General features: G+C 45.2%; 1 protein-coding gene across 2 annotated transcripts in view; it reads right to left on the bottom strand.

Annotated features, from left to right (window-relative positions):
* Window positions 1–18639, bottom strand: part of myo1d (myosin 1D) — a 137960-nt gene that overhangs the window by 42693 nt on the left and 76628 nt on the right. For both annotated transcript variants that reach the window (XM_083787987.1, XM_083787988.1), the window contains exons 17-20: window positions 4415–4638; window positions 3235–3373; window positions 2730–2834; window positions 2490–2603 (exon numbers count right to left, since the gene is read on the bottom strand). In XM_083787987.1, coding sequence (XP_083644113.1) covers window positions 2490–2603; window positions 2730–2834; window positions 3235–3373; window positions 4415–4638 — 582 coding nt within the window. The remainder of the gene's footprint in view (window positions 1–2489; window positions 2604–2729; window positions 2835–3234; window positions 3374–4414; window positions 4639–18639) is intronic.

The following is an 18639-nucleotide window of genomic DNA, read 5'->3' as shown; positions in this document are numbered from 1 at the left end:
CGATCTCAGGTCTAAATGGTTTAATTGCCACATAAATCCCCTGATTCGACAGCCGCTCCGCTCCACGCCGGAACTGTGTGGAGGTACGGAGCACATCCATCAGGATGCCTTCGTCACCCTTTTGTTCCCCCTAACGCAGCAGTAAATACACAGTGGGGGGAGGGGAGTGGGGAGGAGGCGGGTGCAGCCGGAGGGTTATCTATAGCTTATCGCCGCTAATCAACGACCAGCTAACTGCTCTTCACGGTTCGCTTGACCTGCGGCTCATCGAACGCTTCGCACACAGTCACGCCTATACACACCCACCCACAGTCCCTGCAGGGCTTGAACGTCTGTGACTGTCACTGATCTACACGCCGGTGTATTGTGTACTGTATACGATGCTACCTCGTTGTGTCCGTCTCGAGTAGTGCTCTGGTCGGCATGCATGCAGCCTGCCGAAAGCCTTCTGCACGAGACTAAAAGGACCACTTCACCACTTTTCAACCTATCTTCATATAATAGGTCCTCACAATAATCATGATAAAATGGCACGATTCACAGTGCTCACCCCCCCCCCCCCCCCCCCCCCCCCCCAAGGTCAGTAGTACACCGGCCCCCCATGTCTCCTTCACCCCAGGGCTGCTTAAAGCTAGCAAAAAGGGGATCAATCATCTGTGCAGCATGCTATTGTTTGTCAGTGTCATGGCGCTGATGCTTGGCTAGGTCTGTGTTAGAAATATTGCATTAATAAATAAAATGTCTCTAAATCTCAGTGGGAGAACGTATCAACAGCGAAGGGGTAATGCTGGAAAACAGGAACGCGTCCAAGTGCAAATCGCTCTCCTCCAAAACTCTAAAACATTCCGTGTTATACGTTGATTGAGACACTGCATTAACCTATTTCGAGCAGGAACCCCTTTTGGTGGTTACATACATTATGTTAAAATTTAGCTATTGAAAAATAGCAGATCTACAAGCCACCGAGTGGCGCGCTATGAGCTTGTAGGTCTGCTATTTTTGAAAAATCTTTAAAATGCGCCTCAAATCTTTCAGAAAATTGTCATGATTTAGAATGGACTAATGAATAAGGAGAAGGTTTGGTTGTTGTGTGGGTGTGTGTACTGTATGTTACATAAAATATGAGTTTCTGAGGACCAGGCCGGGGCTGCTTGTGTGGAAGTGGATGTGCTGAAAGTGCAAAGTCAATACAAAGGCACACATGCATCGCATGGACATCAATACAGTCACACCCCGCACACACACACACACACACACACGCTTTTGCCATGGAAACAACCTCATGTGCTGTGTATGTTTGGCCGCCTTAATGGGCCTATCACAGAGTGTGAATATGAAAAGCAGCCAATTGTAGAGCCAGGCGACAGTTTGGCATGTCTACATGTTTTCCACAGGATCACAGAGACAGTGAATCACTAATCACTTCTCGCTGTACTACAGTGGTAATTTCAGAAAGCAATTTGGTTCATTCATATACAGCATTACCGCAACGTCCATAAATCATTGTTCCCCGAGTGCTTCGACACATTCAATTAGCCTAGAAATCTACCAGTATTAGGCTACGATATCATCCAAGATCCCGCTGAACACATCCATGAAAGACACTTGGAAAGGTCTTGCTCCCTAGAGCTCCTTTAAGAAATGATGATACATTTTTGCAGATTAAAAATTGACAATAGGGACCCATCAATGAATGAATATAATGGATGTGTGCTGTCAAATCTCTGAGGCCAAAGACACGGATCGCCCCTATCTATTCTGTGATCTATCAGTAATCAGTGTTTCTGGGTCTGGTAACACCCAGGGGTCCTTGGGGGGTCCCCAGATAAATACAAAGGAGGAACAGTTTAAACACTTTAAAGCCCTTTTTAATTATCCGGCTCTTCAAAAATAGCAGGTCTACAAACTTCACAACGGCTCGCGTGTTGTGAGCTTGTAGATCTGCTATTTTCAAAAAGATTTAGACAAATCTTCACTCGTAGGGGGGTCGCTCGCATCTGTTTGCAGTCAGAAACATGTATGTTTGTAAGGACGCACACATACAGTACATGCAGTGCAGACAAACACACCTTGTTCTAGACAGCTCCACGTGGTTTTGCCTTCCCACTGCTTCTACTGTATGTGTCCAAGAAATAGTTAGGATGGGCATTGGGTAATGCAGAGGACAAATAAATAATGTACTGTGCAACAAAAAAAAATACCTCAAATGAGTGTGGGATCGTCGCTATACAACGAAAGCAACTCTGGCTTACAGAACAGCCCCTAACAGCCATCAACAGCTTAAACATTCTATAGACATTTGGAATTGCAGCGACCAACTACAGTACATGCAGCAGCAGTGTGTGTGTGTGTGTGTGTGTGTGTGTGTGTGTGTGTGTGTGTGTGCACACGTGCGTGTGTGTGCACGTGTGTGTGTGTGTACATAGCAGTGGGTAGTAGCATTGCTAGAGGAGTGTTCATTATGCCGGGTGGTGGCATACTGTACGTACGTTGTAGAGGGGGATGCTCTTCATGGGCTTGTACTGCTTCAGGGGGTCCATCTTGTACAGGTGGCGGTCAGTGAGCAGAACAGTGCGGTCCTCTGCCTTGTGGAAGCGGTTGATCTGCGGAAACACAAAGCCCCCTCGTCAGTCACCCTGCTACGTGTGTGTGCGTGCTACATTCCCATTCACCTCCACTAACATGGAGCGCTCTCAGGCAGATATAGGGTATACTATAGCATAACGTACCTTGCGCACGTTGCAGGAGAACAGGACTCTCATGAACTTGTCCTTCCGCTGCAGCTCGCTGGAGACCAGCGTGAACGACGAGGCCGTCTCAGGGCTGTCTCGCTTCTGACTCGACGGGAAGAGAGAAGCACGTGAGTGAGTAAGACGGCGCCCATTTCTGATAGGACAAGGAACGCTTGCATGCAGCCAGAGGCAGGTTGGGTTCACCGTGGGTTCACACAATGGCTATTCGCGTGCTTCCATATAGTGGAAACAGTTACTGTACAAAGACGATGACACGCTGAGCGGACGCCGGACACAATGCCTGATACGTTGTATACTTGGTTTGCGTGTGGGTGTTAAGTGGCCGGAAAACACGACAGGGTTGTGAGTTTGCAAATCATGACAACTGCGCAGTGCGCACAACCAAGTATGACTCACAAAGACAGAAGTGCATGCGAATATACGTACAGTAAATGGCATGTGCACACTGCACATGCCATTTACTGTACGGCACCGAACTCACCAGGTAGTTCCCCTCCCAGGCCCTCTGGAGGCCCATGTCTGACCTCTGACCCTTCAGGGCCTCCAGGGTGGCGACCTTGGCCCTCACCTGCAGGGCCTCCTCTGGAGTCAGCTCTTTGATCAGCGTCCACGCCCACCACCTGCAGGGGCGCACAGAACACAATCAAGCACACACACACGCGCACGCACATACAAAGAGAAGCACACATCATGCATACAGTACGTGCATGCAACATGCACGAGGATGTACACGTGCAAGACGGCGCACAAACGCGAACAAAGGGAAATCGACTTTCGTTCCAGGATCTTGGTTGCACGAGGCCTTGACAGGCGCATCTTCCATAAGACAGGTGTGTGTGTGTGTGTGTGTGTGTGTGTGTGTGTGTGTGTGTGTGTGTGTGTGTGTGTGTGTGCGTGCCAGTGCGGTCGACTTCAGTCAAGCTTTCCAATGACTGTTGCGGACACCTGACCTTCTTTTTATTGGAAGGCTACTTTCTATAGTACTGTGGAATAGATAGTGTGGACGAAAGGAGGTGGTGGGGCTTTGAAGGTGGCGGTGGGACATAAATCAATGCTCAGTGTGCGCCCCGAGGCGGGAGGAAAACACGTGTAAGCGTCTTCAAAGGAAACCCCACTGGATGGAACTCCACTAAACTCACACAATGGCACCGCCTATTAACAACTTAAACCCATCCACAGTTTCTTCATAAATCAATTTTTTGGGGGGCGGCTTATGTACATTAATGTAACGCGTTGCAATTTTATCAGGCTTTAACTGTGCTGTCTTGTATGTACAGTATGTGCGTTTGTACTGTATGTGAGGAGGACACACACACACACAAAAGTAACGTATTGCAGCGTGTGTTGAACGAGCTGGTACTCTCCTCTGAGCCCATCGTCTAGCCTCCTAGATCATGAGTTTAGCTGTGTGCGTGTGCGTGTGAAATGGATCCAATCCCCTGTATTGTCTATTTAACCCATTTTGACCTGAGATCAGATTCTAAAAAGCCATGTTTCTGTCAGTCGTTCTTCGATTTTTCAAAAATAGCAGACCTACAAGCTCATAGCGTGCCACTCGGTGGCACGCTATGAGCTTGTAGATCTGCTATTTTTCAATAGCTAAAGCATAACATAAATGCTAATACCAAAAGGTGTTCCCGCCCCAAAATTGGTTTAACTACCTGTTATAGATGCTCTTGAGGGCCTCCTCGAACTTGCGCAGGACTTTGGGCGGCGTGGGCCACTTGACGTGGCGGCCGTAGTCCTTCATGGAGCGCACGTTCTTGAAGCGCCGGTTGACCTCGCGGATGTAGGACTTGACCTTGTAGCGGCGGTACGCCCGCAGGATGATGAGGGCCGCGCGCATCCGCCGGTAGCGCATCCGGGCTATGGTGCCCCGCCACACCTGGGGGACAACGAAATCTCGTTGTTGACTAATAGATTTCTTCTTTTTTTGGAAAAGGGTTAACCCTAAATATTTATATTTATTTGAATATAAAATCTGTGGTTTGGGACTCGTGATCGGACGCAAAAAGCTGCCATCGGTTGGGCTCAAAAACCAGAAGTCAGAGTCACTGAGACGTCACAGTTTAAAAGGCAGGATTCCAACTCCACTTTTGACAACAACAACAAGTGCCATATGCTTCTCCTGCACTTTACGCACGCACACGCAACCACACACACACACACACGCAACCCCCCCCCCCCCCCCCACACACACACACACACACACACACACACACTTACTGTACTCACTCCACGTGCTGGAGTAGATACAGGAGGATAGAGGAGATTCTGAAATGGGTCTAATGGATTTAATTTATTTATCGGACTGTCCTCTATTTATTTTTGGAACCCATGGACACACACAGCACTTAAGTCTTCATGTTCTCTCTCTCTCCTCGGTCTTTACAAAAAATCTAGTTCAGAAATAGGTAAAATAGCCAATCCCCTATTTTCAATAATGTTTGACCAAAATATAGCCTACAATAGCTGAAAGTGGAAGGTTTTATAAGCAGAACATATTTCAAATAGATTAATTTTATTTGATGCCGGTTACAAATTGTCTAAATTGTGTACAATTAAATTAGGGTAACCACTATTACGATTACTAGAATAACACGGCCTGCAAACGGCCACATTTTCAATTAAGATAAAAAAATAATCATTGTTCTCATTCAACAATATAAAGAGATTTAAGGGTTTTTTAGTTTTACTTAATAATTGACCACATTCACAAGGTACCTAAAGAACAGTGTTGTTTTTGGCAGCAAATTTCTATTTTAGTTTTAGTCATAGTCTCTTGAATAGTTTTCACTTCGTTTCAGTCACATTTTAGTCACCCGGAATGTTTTAGTGCTAGTCTAGTTTTAGTCGACTAAATATCATAAGGCGACGCGTTGTGAGCTTGTAGATCGGCTATTTTCAGCATGCAACCAAGTGAAAAATGACTTGTCTTTACTGGATCTCTTGTCCACTAGTCCCTTCCGAACATTTTAGTCCAGTTGTCCTGTTGACGAAATTGTTAGTATATTTAGTCTTAGTTTTAGTCATCATAGCTTAGTTTTCATTTAGTTTAAATTTAGTTTTCGTCAGTGAAAAAAGGCAGTCGGACGAACATTATTCTTAGTTTTAGTCAACGAAATCAACACAGCTGAAGAGCACATGCTACTGTACTGCATGTACAAATTCAAATACATACTGCCTGTAAACAAACCTAAGCTGAGTGGCTAATCAGACATGCTAAAATATGAATAATACATGCTAGTGGGACCCCAGGGAGTCATAACTCCTGCTGTGCTCTCACTAAAACCATCACCATATGCTCCCCATTCACGGGGGGGCGCACACACACACACACACACACACACACACACACACACACACACACACACACACACACACAAAGCCCTATTATCAGCAGCGACAGGGGTAGTGATGGGTCTGAGTGAGAACACACACACACTGTACATGCACACCGTATGATAATCTTTTTTTATTAATATTTTCTCTCAATCTCCTGGCTGTCACGGATAACCTGAGGCCTCTGGGTAATGGAAGAGGCTTTAATGACGGCCCTGCTACTAATGGAGCTTTGACTGATGTGACCAGGAGGTCCCCGCCGTGCTAAGAATAGACCTGTGGACACAACACAGCCACTTTGGATGGATGGATGGATGGGGTGGGTGACCTCAGCTCCTTGAAATCTGGACAACAATTCCCATAATGCTTTGGTGCACTGCTCCTCCTTGTGGATAGGGGGAGGGCTGTCTTACTGAGATAACATGTAGTCCAGGAAGTAAGTGAGCCCAGTGTCCATGACATCGTGGACACTGCTAAAATCTAAAATATCTAAAACCACACATATTACACACATAGAGACCCTGGGAAAGTGTTCTAAAACTTCCAAACGTATTTGCAAAAAGAGTGAAGCGTCCCTTTAAGAGACGTGTGTCACTTCTGTTGTAGCCTGGCCCAGAGCCATAGAGTAAGACAGAGTTACGACAACTCTGTTCACTTCATGGGGCCAGTCTCCTACATAGACTTATATTTGCGAATAGGGACACCGGAAGTTTACGGAATGCATATGGAGTCTATGGGCTCGCGCGATTACATGAACCACGTGACCGAGCTTTCGGTCACGTGGTTCATTTTTGAGGCTTTCATTTTTGAGCCGAATGCAAAGGAAAATAAAAGCCTATAGGTACCGAGGCTACTTCTGTTGTGATCACTTTCTTGGCATGATGAGTGAAGCTAAACAGCATCCATGGTGCATATTGTCGTCCGAGGCCGCACACACGCACGCACGAACGACACACACACACACACACACACACACACACACACACACACACACACACACACACACACACACACACACACACACACACACACACACACACACACACACACACACAATGTATAGCACTCAAGTCTTCGTCCTGGAGGGCAGAATACTGTAATGCTCTGTAATGATGGGAAGCATGAATATTTAATTTGTCAGAAAGTAGGGGTGACATTTGCATCTTGAGCTTGGAGGAGGGTTTTCCTCCTGTGTAATAGGCAGAACAGTAGATTAGGCATAGACCATTGAACATGGGAGTATCAGATTAATTCACTTTTTTTCTTTATTTTACAGAAGATAATATTTGATCAACTGCTAGAATACTTTTCTAAGACGCTGATGTATCTGCTTCAGTACAAAACAGACAATTTTCAATATCAGAGACAATAAAATCAGCCAATAAGGATGTTTTATTTTTTCTTGGGCGCTAGCCCCTCCTATATTCAGCTACAGTGTAGATTTTTGTCCTAACACATCCCATTAACAACTAGAACTGCACTCTGTCGAGTGCATACTTGCTTGTTGCACACTGGTAGGCCATAAATGGCCAACTAGTGCGCAAGCAGAGCGCGCAAGTACTTTTGACCGCTGTAAACTGTCAAATCTCAGTATCTCTGTGAAGGAACGTTTGAAATGTCTAATTATTAGGTGTAACTATTTGCTACCTACCTACTTTATGCATATAAACACCTAGTATTATTAAGTATGGTTCAAGTTTCTATCTATATAAGAAATACAGTTTTATCGATTTAGATATGTTCTGGATCCCTTTTTAGTTTTTTAAAGAAAAATAAATCATGGATATGTGATGAAAAAAAAGGTATATAAACTGAATTAAAATATGTTATACAGTATAATTATTCTATTATTTATTCTAAATTGTAAATTGTTTTAAATGTATTTCATCTTGGAATATAGTGATATTAATACTAAATCATGATCAGAGTAATAGGTGTCTCTAACTTCAATTTCTGTAATAATACTTTCACATTTGTTAAAATATACATGATCTAAAAACCGTCCCAGCCAACCCGCCATTTGATGCATATGCAAATAAAACAGCAGATTTGTGCCTGGTTTGCTGGGACCAGATTACATAAATGACCATATTTCTTACGTCATCATTGAGAGCTAGTCATACATATACACACCACATACTCTGGTCCCAGCAGATCAGGCACAATTTGCTATTTTATTTTACTGATTATGTATATAGTATATATAGACATATGGTCATTTATGTAATCTGGTCCCAGCAAACCAGGCATGGATTTGCTGGTTTTTTTTGCATACACATCAAATGGCGGGTTGGCTGTCACGGTGAACGAAGACCGGGCGAAATTATTACTTGCGCGCTCTGCTTGCGCAAGTAATTAATGGAGAAATTTCATCATATGTAGACGAGTAGACTATTTTCGTCCTACACAAAGGACATACTGTATGTGTCTGAGCAAATCGGTATTTTTGTTAAATTCCCATTGACAAAGAATGGAGAATTTACGTCATATGTGTCTGAGCAAATCGACATGTTACGTCATGAATATTGGGTCAACATTTGGCGTGAAATAAATAGCAGACCTACAAACCGACAATGCGTCATGGCCACTGTGAGTGTACAACAGTATACAGGGAAAATAGGAGGGGACCAATTATAGACCCCTGAGGGACACCTGTCAACAACGTATATTCGTATAACGCTGCGTGTGTGTGGGGGCGTACGTGCGCGCAGCACGCGTGCGTGTACATTATGATATAATAACTGGATACATGTTTCTACATTGCTCTATCTGATGAACCCATTTAGGCTTGACCTCAAAAATTTAAAAAAATCTTCTAAATCCTCCAGTTTTCTGAAATAAATATTTTCACGATTTTTCAAAAATAGCTAAATTATAACATAATGTTTAAAACACCAAAAGGGGTTCCCGCCCAGAATGGGTTAAAGGTCATGAGGACTCAAACAGGTCCCAGAAGGACGTGATATAACCTTTAAATCCCAATGTTTGAAACCTGATTCTAAGACACCTGGTAGAAAGAAGTCAGGGTCATTAATGACTGGGGTAAAAGTGTCTGAGCTTCAATATGATCCAAATGTTCTACTGCCCTGAACGATGTAACTGTTGTTATTGCAACAATCTTTGCCCAATTTCAGACTTCAGTCAAAGTCAGAGAGGAGACTTAAATATTTAGCCAATACAAGTTCAGGAGATTATTATTATGAACCATTCCATCATAGGGCATTTCATATATTATATTTAATTTCAGGTCTGGTTCTTCCAGACCTAAAACTAAGAGAAATGCTCATTTTTAGAAGTGAAAAGGAGTGAATGCCAATGCTCCGGGTCCTGCTTGATTTCATCAAATAATGGCCTGACAGTACTGGCTTTGAACATCTGACGGAACTCAGGTGTGATACTGTAGATATTCCCACATACACAAATCCCGTGGGGGACCACCATCTTAAAGGAAAGGGAGAGAGAGAACTGGGCACCTGAGACTGACCACCTAGGGGCATAGCTCCGGATTTTATTTTTTATGGGGGGGGGGGGGGGATTATACCCAGAGAAAGCACTAAACTGTGTAGCGCAGTGGTTCCCAAACGGTTTAGCCCAAATGAGTGAAAATAGCTCACAAGCGTTGTGAGCTTGTAGATCGGCTGTTTTCACTACTTATTTTCATCTAATTCATGGAATTTCTTAGATTTTTGAAGTTACTGAAAAAAGTTCTGCTTTTTTGGTAATGTCAGTTGTGAACAATTTAGTGGTATAGCACTGGCTCCAGTGCTGTGCTCCGTGTAATTGAATGATCCAGTTCAAAGCACAGCACCCGCAGGGCAGGGGCATGTCCGGTGAGCTCTCTGACACAGTGCTGGTCTCCTCCTCCACAGGCCCGGTACCACTGAGATCAATGTTGGATCACCTCTGACACAGTGCTGGTCTCCTCCTCCACAGGCCCGGTACCACTGAGATCAATGTTGGATCACCTCTGACACAGTGCTGGTTTCCTCCTCCACAGGCCCGGTACCACTGAGATCCATGTTGGATCACCTCTGACACAGTGCTGGTCTCCTCCTCCACAGGCCCGGTACCACTTAGATCAATGTTGGATCACCTCTGACACAGTGCTGGTCTCCTCCTCCACAGGCCCGGTACCACTGAGATCAATGTAGGATCACCAGGCGACCAGCCAGACAGACAGGCAGTCTAATCTAAGCCGTAAAACAGTTTAGACATGAGCGAAATGCCCAGTGGTACAGGTACAGGTATCGTCTCAGAATAGGAATGCTTATTTAAACTGTGTAACATGCGTCCTCCACACAGTGCATTATTCCACTGACAAATCCTATTCCTTATTAGTATGGTTCCTGCTATAATAACGTTGAACATTGAAGAGTTTTGTTGACAACAGTCAAAGAAGGGGGCACCTGCTGCTTGGCCCGTGGCCAATGGAGAGACGGAGAGGACAGACGAGGATGACTCATTGTTGTTTTCAACACAGCTTCCTCCCAATCAAATCCAAGTGATTTATTTTGTATATCTCGTTGCCCTCCGAGTGCTATCGATAGCTACTCAGGGGGACTGCAAACCGCGCTTTCGATCCGCCGTGATTGCTCCTCTAAGAGATTGTGAGAAGTGTTTTCCGACCGATGACCTGGCTCTCCGTGATGCCCCGGGTGGCTCATTCATAATGGATGAAATGGAACAAGCGAGGGACCAATACATATTCATTGGTCTAATCAACCCCCCCCCCCCCGGATAACATGCATGGCTATTAAGGTACACACAGTGAAATCCGGAGTGTTTAAGAGTTACAAAAGGAGTTACGAAAGGAGTTACAAAAGGATGCGTCTCGTCTCGAGAGTATATATACACAAAGATGAATTAGCAGTGACTGGACTTGGATTGTCTTGGAGTCTTAGCATTAACTAGGCAAAAAAAAAAAAAAAAAAATCAAATACATTCAAATGAATGTTGGATGATGTAGAGCCGCATGCACCTCGCTCACATCCAAGGAGGTTTTAGAAGCAGGCATTCATATGAGGTGATGGAGTCAGGGAGATCACATGAGTGGAAGGGCTTGAATTAAGTACACAGACAGAGACATTTTCATGACAATGTGACTGCCTTTCAGTTGCCTTCACCGTTTTCCTCGAGCAATTGTCCATAATTTGAGTGAACATGTTGTGTATATATAGGCAAAAAACAAAAGGTATGTAGGCTAATTTCCATCATTTCTACCTTTATTTTAGGTGATTCATGATTCTCCATTTCATTGCTTTGTTGTTGGAATGAGTCATCCATTTACTGAAAATACGTTCTTGATTTTGTCAAGGGTCAAACATGGTCATAAAGAATGCTTGTGAATGTTAGATTGCTGAACGGTATTTTGGCTTGTAGACAATATAGTCCATCAGCCAAACGTTACTTTATTATTAATGTCTTGTTCAAAGTGACCTTCATTCCCGCAGCTCGCAGGTAATTAGTAATTGCATCAGAGCCTGACTGATACTGGATTTTTGGGAACAATGCCAAAACTGATGTTAGGGAATAACAAATTCTGACCCAAAATGGCCAGTGCAAAGAATGAGTACAATTCACTTGGAATGTAATATTAATAGACCAGTAAGACGCCTGAGGGCGAGTCGCAATAACTAACACAGTAGAACCATTTTTAAATGATCCTTTTCTACATTATATTCCATCCAAATATAATGGAGCCAGACCGATAGATCAGTCTGGCTCTAAATTGCATGTGAAGAAAAGTCTAATTCACTGATTCGACTAATTTCCAATAAGCAGCAATGAGGGCAAATTTACATAGATCACCTCAAGTGGGATCTAATCAGCAGAAAAGATCATTTGACTGAATCAGAACTCATACAGTATTTGCTAAATACTTTGGAACTGGGTTAATAAACCTACTACCGGTAATACAGTAAGTGCACATTGTTGTTGTGTACTCACAATTTATATGTCCAAAAAGAGGGGGGAGTGGGTGGGAGAGGATGAGAAAGCTAACTGTCTATCTGTACATGTATGGTCTATTCTATTGTGTACTCACTGTACTGTCTATTGCAGTGGTTCCCAAACTTTTTCATGTCAAGGACCCCCAAATTGACACGTATCAGCCCGCGTGGACCCCCATTTGAAGAGATATGCCAGGGACCCCCCATAATAAAAGATTTTGTATTACGGCTCTAGCAGTGATTCTCAACCCGTTTAATTTCAAGGACCCCCAGTTTGACATGCAAACAGTCTATGGGCCCCCATTTAATGGCATTTCAATCTCTGGGACCCCCAATTTATATTGCAAAATCAATGTTAATTTAACTTAGAGAGTGTACAAATGGACCCGTGAGCGTGAGGGTCCATTTGGTTCCATTTGTACACTCTCAGAGTTACAGACCCAAAAGGGTCCATTTGGTTCCAAATTGTCATGTAGCTGGGGACCCCCTGGAACTCCCTCAAGGACCCCACTTTGGGAACCACAGCTCTATTGGGTAACTGCACTGTATGTAATGTTGTATCTGTGCATACAGTAGGACCCCCTCTGAAAAGGGGCTATCCTAATCCTCTCAATACAATTCTGACCAAAATTCAGTTCACAGATTTTCCTGCAGTAGTATATCCAAAAACAGATTTAAACACCCCCCCCTTATAATCTGCAAAGCAAATACTATTTGATCCAGTCGTGCCTAGAAGTTGAACTTCTAAGATATCATGTAATGAACTAAACATTACTGCAGGGTGAAGGAAAAGGAGATGAGAGCAGAGAAAAGCCAATAATAGCACAAGCAATAATGCTGAAAGAATCTCTGTACGCACGGATGCACGATGCACACACACTCTCACCCACACCCAGCACGCACACATGCAAAGAACGCACGCACGCACGCACGCACGCACGCACGCACTCGCACGCACTCGCACGCACACACACACACACACACACACACACACACACACACACACACACACAGTCCCATTCCACACAGTATGTCCAGACATACGAGTGACATACAGTACAGTGATATTTCAGTCAGGATGACTAGCTCCCTGAATTAGCCTAGCAGCATGGTAAGCTAAAGCAGGGCCTCGCGTCACGCACGGATATAAGGCACGTGAGAGCTTTGTTTATCTACGGCACTTAATCATCAATTAGCATATGCAAATGATGGGAGGCGGGGTCAGAGGTTGAACGTAAAAGCGCAGAAAGCGACACTGAATCGGATATAAGCTCAGACATCATCTGGCTCTCCGTTGCCTTAGGAGACTCATTAGGATGTTTGACAGACAGAATCTGGGGGAAGGAGTGTGGAATTTTGTGTGTGTGTGCGTGTGTGTGCGTGCACGGCCCACGCTCATACATAAACACACCTTAACTACGTTCCAATGGTTAAACGGGGATGCAGACGGGCTGATAAGGTGGTGGTGGTGGCGGTGGTTAAGCGTATAGTGCTACGACACTCGGGGGACGTTGGATAAATCAGGCCAATAACAAGACCCCATGTTGGGTCAGGCTGCACTCCTCCCGGCCAATAAAGCCATCTGATGATCCTTTTAGAGACTGTACCCATCATGGAGCCTCGGCTCAGCGGCGCTCCAGGAGGCCAGGATTTACGAGCTCATCAAAGCCAGATTGGGGATCTCTCGCCTCGACAAAGTGGGACAGATTGCCGTGTCGGGGGGGCGGTGGGCTGCTTTTGAAATGCATGCTGGGTATTAAAAGCCTCCACAAATCACACACACACACACACACATGCCAGGACAAAAGGGAAGGAAGGGTCTGCTTTTGGGACAGCTCTACAGGGCTTCGGGTCGAGGTGCTGAACAACAAAGCAGGACACAGAACGGACAGGGGCCATTATTGGCTACTGAATGTTTCACCTAGGAGGGAGGAGTTGTTGCTTAGCAGTTAAGAGAATGAACATGCGATGAACAACCCCAACAAGCCCACAAATCAACATTCCATTCAGTGTTGATTTCGTCGACTATAAAACTAAGACAAACATGTCCGTCGACTACCTTTTTCCACTGGAAAGTAAATGAAAACTAAGCCATGATGACTAAAACTAAGAGTAAATGTACTGACAATTTCGTCAACAAATAAAAAACTAGACTAAAATGTGGACAGAGACCATGTGGACTAGAGATCCAGTATAAGTCCTTTAACACTTGGTTGCATGCTGAAATTAGCCGATCTACAAGCTCACAACATGTCGCGCTGCGACGCATTGTGAGCTTGTAGATCTGCTATTTTCAGTGTAAAATCCGTCATTACGACTAGACTAACACGAAACTAGACTAACGTGAAAACATCCCAGGTGACTAAAATGTGACTAAAACTAAACGAAAACTATTCAAGAGACTATGCGACTAAAACTAAAATCAACATTTGCTGTCAAAAAACAACGCCGAATTCCATTCCGACACGAGCAGGCAGACACACAGGCTGGTCTGAGGCCTTAATGACACACTTCAGTGCAGTCTTCATGTGCTGCCTGCCCTGGGCGGCTTGATGTCCACCTCCTCCGGGGTATGCCGGGGTTTGTGGCGACATGGCTGATACGCAGGGTGGGTGAGGGGGAGGCGGTAATCACGCCCACCGTGTGTGTGTGTGACACAATTCTGTAAGGCCGCCGCGTGCTGTGACCGCAGGCTCTCGTCGCAGGGGACGCAGTGGGTCGAGGCACGGCCCAGCGGTTATTAGCATAAATCAATATACTGTATAGTGCCGGTGGTGTGCGGCACGACGCCAGTTGACATTACTGCGCTTAAGGGCTGTAACTGCTGACGACACCCTGACACTTCCTCCGCCCAGGATTCCAGCACGTAATCTTTGACTCATTTCAAAAGCGTGTCTCGGGGGGTATACTGTGCTGGGATGATACAGGCATATGATGATATAGCCTAATTAGGGATAATAGATTGGGAGAGTATTGCTTAATTTATGTGTTTCGGTTCACAGCGCATATTGCTTCGCAAACATGGTCGTGAGGTTGTGAGTCGGCTATCAATTTAAACACGGTCATAGGAGGTGCAAAATAAAATCCAAATCCAACTTGAAGATTGTACCACTGAAGATTTGACTGCGCATCAATGAATAACATCTCTTGATTTCCTTGTTTAACAATAAAAACCAATGAGATCACTATCCATCCGTAACAGCAAGCAATCAAAGACAGAGAGGGGAGTCTCAGAATGGCAAGTGAAGGTCAAATGGGAGGAAAGCGTCGCACCGTCCATGAGCCATACCGTATTATACCTCGGTTGCCATGGAGAGAGAGAGAGCCCTGTTGGTATAACTGTTGACTTAAGGGGGGGATATACTTAGGTTATGGGCTGGCATTGTTTCAACACTGAGATCAAAAGGAAAAACAGAAGCTGCAGTTTCTCTCTAAGGAACACAAATAATTTGTCAGAAGTCCCAGACTAAAACGCATTGAGTTTTGTGTTCAACATGAAAGAATGTGATGTTGGACATGGACAACTAGACTTGACTTGAGGACCAGAAAAATTGGTTACACAACTGAAGGTGAAGGTGAATATTCAAATGGCCTTGGTGCAAATTGAGTGAAATGAGGAAAACATAATGGCCTCAAAAGGTAGGGCATGAATACAAAGGGCAGTGCACAATCAAAGTTGACAAATGCATTTTTCATAATAAAAACGGTCCCCGCGCGCACAGACAGACACAGAATTTCTCAACCTTTAAAAACAGCCGCGATGCCAAAATCAAATGAACTCCGTAGATTCAACGTAGCACAGGTGACACTACTGAGGTGTTGTCTGCCGGTCGGGGAGTCCAACGGTAACTAACACATCTTGACGGGTTCAGCAGAGATCAGAGGCTTAGGGCTCTCCTGTCTCTGCCGAGTTCTGGCAGGAGACGGATCACTTCTGGATGGCTGGGCAAGCCAGACAGATAGACAGACAGACAGGAGGGCCAGCCAGCTCTCTGGCCCCAGCACTAAAGTCTGCAAGAGATGGCAGGGACCAAATAGGGGACAATTCATTATTAATACCACTTCCAAAACAACGATTATTTATCCGGCATAGCTTGTCAGATGATCAAACAGCTCTTTACTTGTCTTCTAACCCTTTTGCAGTTAGCTCGGGCGATCGCAACCCTTAATTGGTCCTGCGGCGTGAAAACACCGTATAGCGTTCTCTATGCCGGATAAAAAAGCTTTACAGACCATGCAATGGGTTGAGAAGCGCCCGTAATACACAGGGGGCACTTTCCTCCCCCGTCACTGTCCCAGGTCTGCCTATAGCACCGAGGAGGACAGACTCTGTTTGATTGATGAAATATTCATTTTAGACATTGAGAGGCGGTCGGGGGAGGGGTGATGTATAATGTATGTATGGCATATCTGCGTTCGTGTCTTTCAACTCTTCCACCAGGTTATGATGATTGGGGGAATCGCTGTTGCTTCTGTATTCCACTTGACAGGCTGCTGTTGATGCTGCTATATTCATAGAGCCACTGTACAGTATATGCATGCTGTTCTTGATGCTGCTGTATTTCCAAAGCAGTTACAGTATATGCATGCTATTGTTTGCTGTATAGACTAGAGTATAGTCTGATGTAATGTACACATCCTACCTGTGTACATTACACAGGTAGGATTTCTTTACATGTCCAACACATGTCTTTACAGGTTCACTTTCTAGTGTTCGTCATTTTGTTTTTATGGGACATTGTAGCTACTAGACTATAGCCTGATTTTGGTAAAACACTGTGGTTTATTAATTTTTTTGCCTTTTGTGTACTTCTGTGCCTTTTGGATTTTTGCTTTTGTTTTATCTTCCGCATCTGAGCCTCCACCCGTTCCATTTTCGATCCCGAAAGTTCTGACCTCACAACAACACTCCATATTTGGGCATGTCTGACACAGAGCTCCACAAGCTGGCCTGTTCTGACATCCCAACACTCCATATTTGGGCATGTCTGACACAGAACCCCATATATAGGAATAAAGGGACACAGAGAGACACATAGAGAAATCTGACATCATTCTGACGTCGGGGCATAAAAGGGACACAGACATAATATCATTTCCAACTTGCATCATTCCAAGTAGGCCAGCGCCCAACGGGCACCGCCGTAGAGGCCCCACGGGTACCTCTCTAGCTACAGAAAAAGGGGCTCTTTTACTTTCACTTTCAACACGGAGCGACAGGCTGACTGCTGCCTGTAGGATTGGCTGTGATTGGCCAGTAGTCACACACCCCCCCTAGCCCTGGTCCAGTGCCTCTCTCTGATGCCCTGTGGAAGTCCCTTCCGCAGCCCTCTGGTGATATTCTCACTCCCGTGCAAGTGTTTACAATTCCCAGCAAATAAACAAAACAACGTAACTCACCGACACAAAGCCTGCTAGACCTTGGTAAAAGTATATTCTTGAAGCTGGGAAGCATCTCAGGTCCCCAGCTTCTCTCTAAAATGCACTTTGTGCCATTTTAATAACGCAATGTACCCTGAATTTACCAGGCAGAGTCATTTCTTCTAATACGGCATTTCCAGGTTTTGCCTGCGCCGATCTGGTTGGATTCATTTTATTTAATTATTAAAATAGTGCATTTTAGAGAGAAGCTGGGGAAAAAGACGGCATGAAATAGAACTGCAAACGAGTCTCCCCGTCCCGTCCCGTCACCACCCACCCACCTCCTCCCATCTTCGTATCAGCCCCTTCCTGCGCCTCCTCAAAAGAAGCAGACGTTATACTCATTTAAGGGGGTAATAAAGGGGGGCTGGGTAGTAGTTGGGGGGGGGGGGTACGGACAGAAAGCACACAGTGTACCCTTCTTGCAGCCATGGGGAAGAGTGGAAGCTTTTTTTAATGCGACAGTAGCGCTACGAGGGGCCACTTATATCCCTGTAGAGAGAAGCGAGTTCAGGAAGTGACTGAATGTTCCCTCTCCTTGTTTGATGAGACACAGTGATAGTATTATGAACCGCACAGGGCTAACGGTGGGGTGGCAACGACGTGTGTCTGGGCCCCCCTGGCAGAAGCACTGACACCCCTGGCAACAGGGGCCCCTGGCTGGCATGAGGATGGTGTGCCAGGTGCTGATAAGGGGATTGTTTAGCACCAACTGAGTGGGCGTGGGTGTGTGCGTGTGTGCGCGTGTGTGTGGGATAGGGAGACAAATATGGACTCCAATTGATTGTGTGTGCGTTTGTGTGCATGCGTATGTGGTCGCGCACGTGTCTGTGTGCGAGAGACTGCTGTTCCGCACCGTTTCTGCATACTGTATGTGTGCTATGCCCTGCCGGGCGTGCCTGTTCACAGCACTGACATTGACAGAGGTCAAGATTAAATGAGCCTTCCAGAAGGCCTCCAATTCTAAACGTTCTCGTGGCCGGTGATGTTAGCTTCGGTATCGGAGGAGAGCTGTGATTCCCTCTGGGCTTTATGCTTGGTTTTCAAAGACAGTCCGTATTCGTGACTGGAGATGCCTAGAGTTAGATAGGATTTCCCCATGGGGGAGAACACGAGTCGAGCATGTCTGCTGGGACGGCCCACACAAGGCCATGTTGATCAATATGGGGAGGTCA

The sequence above is a fragment of the Protomyctophum parallelum genome, assembly GCF_964188405.1.
Source record: "Protomyctophum parallelum genome assembly, chromosome: 17".
NCBI lineage: Eukaryota > Metazoa > Chordata > Actinopteri > Myctophiformes > Myctophidae > Protomyctophum > Protomyctophum parallelum.
Note: the sequence above shows the minus strand (reverse complement) of the source record. Positions and strands in the feature narration are given on the sequence as shown.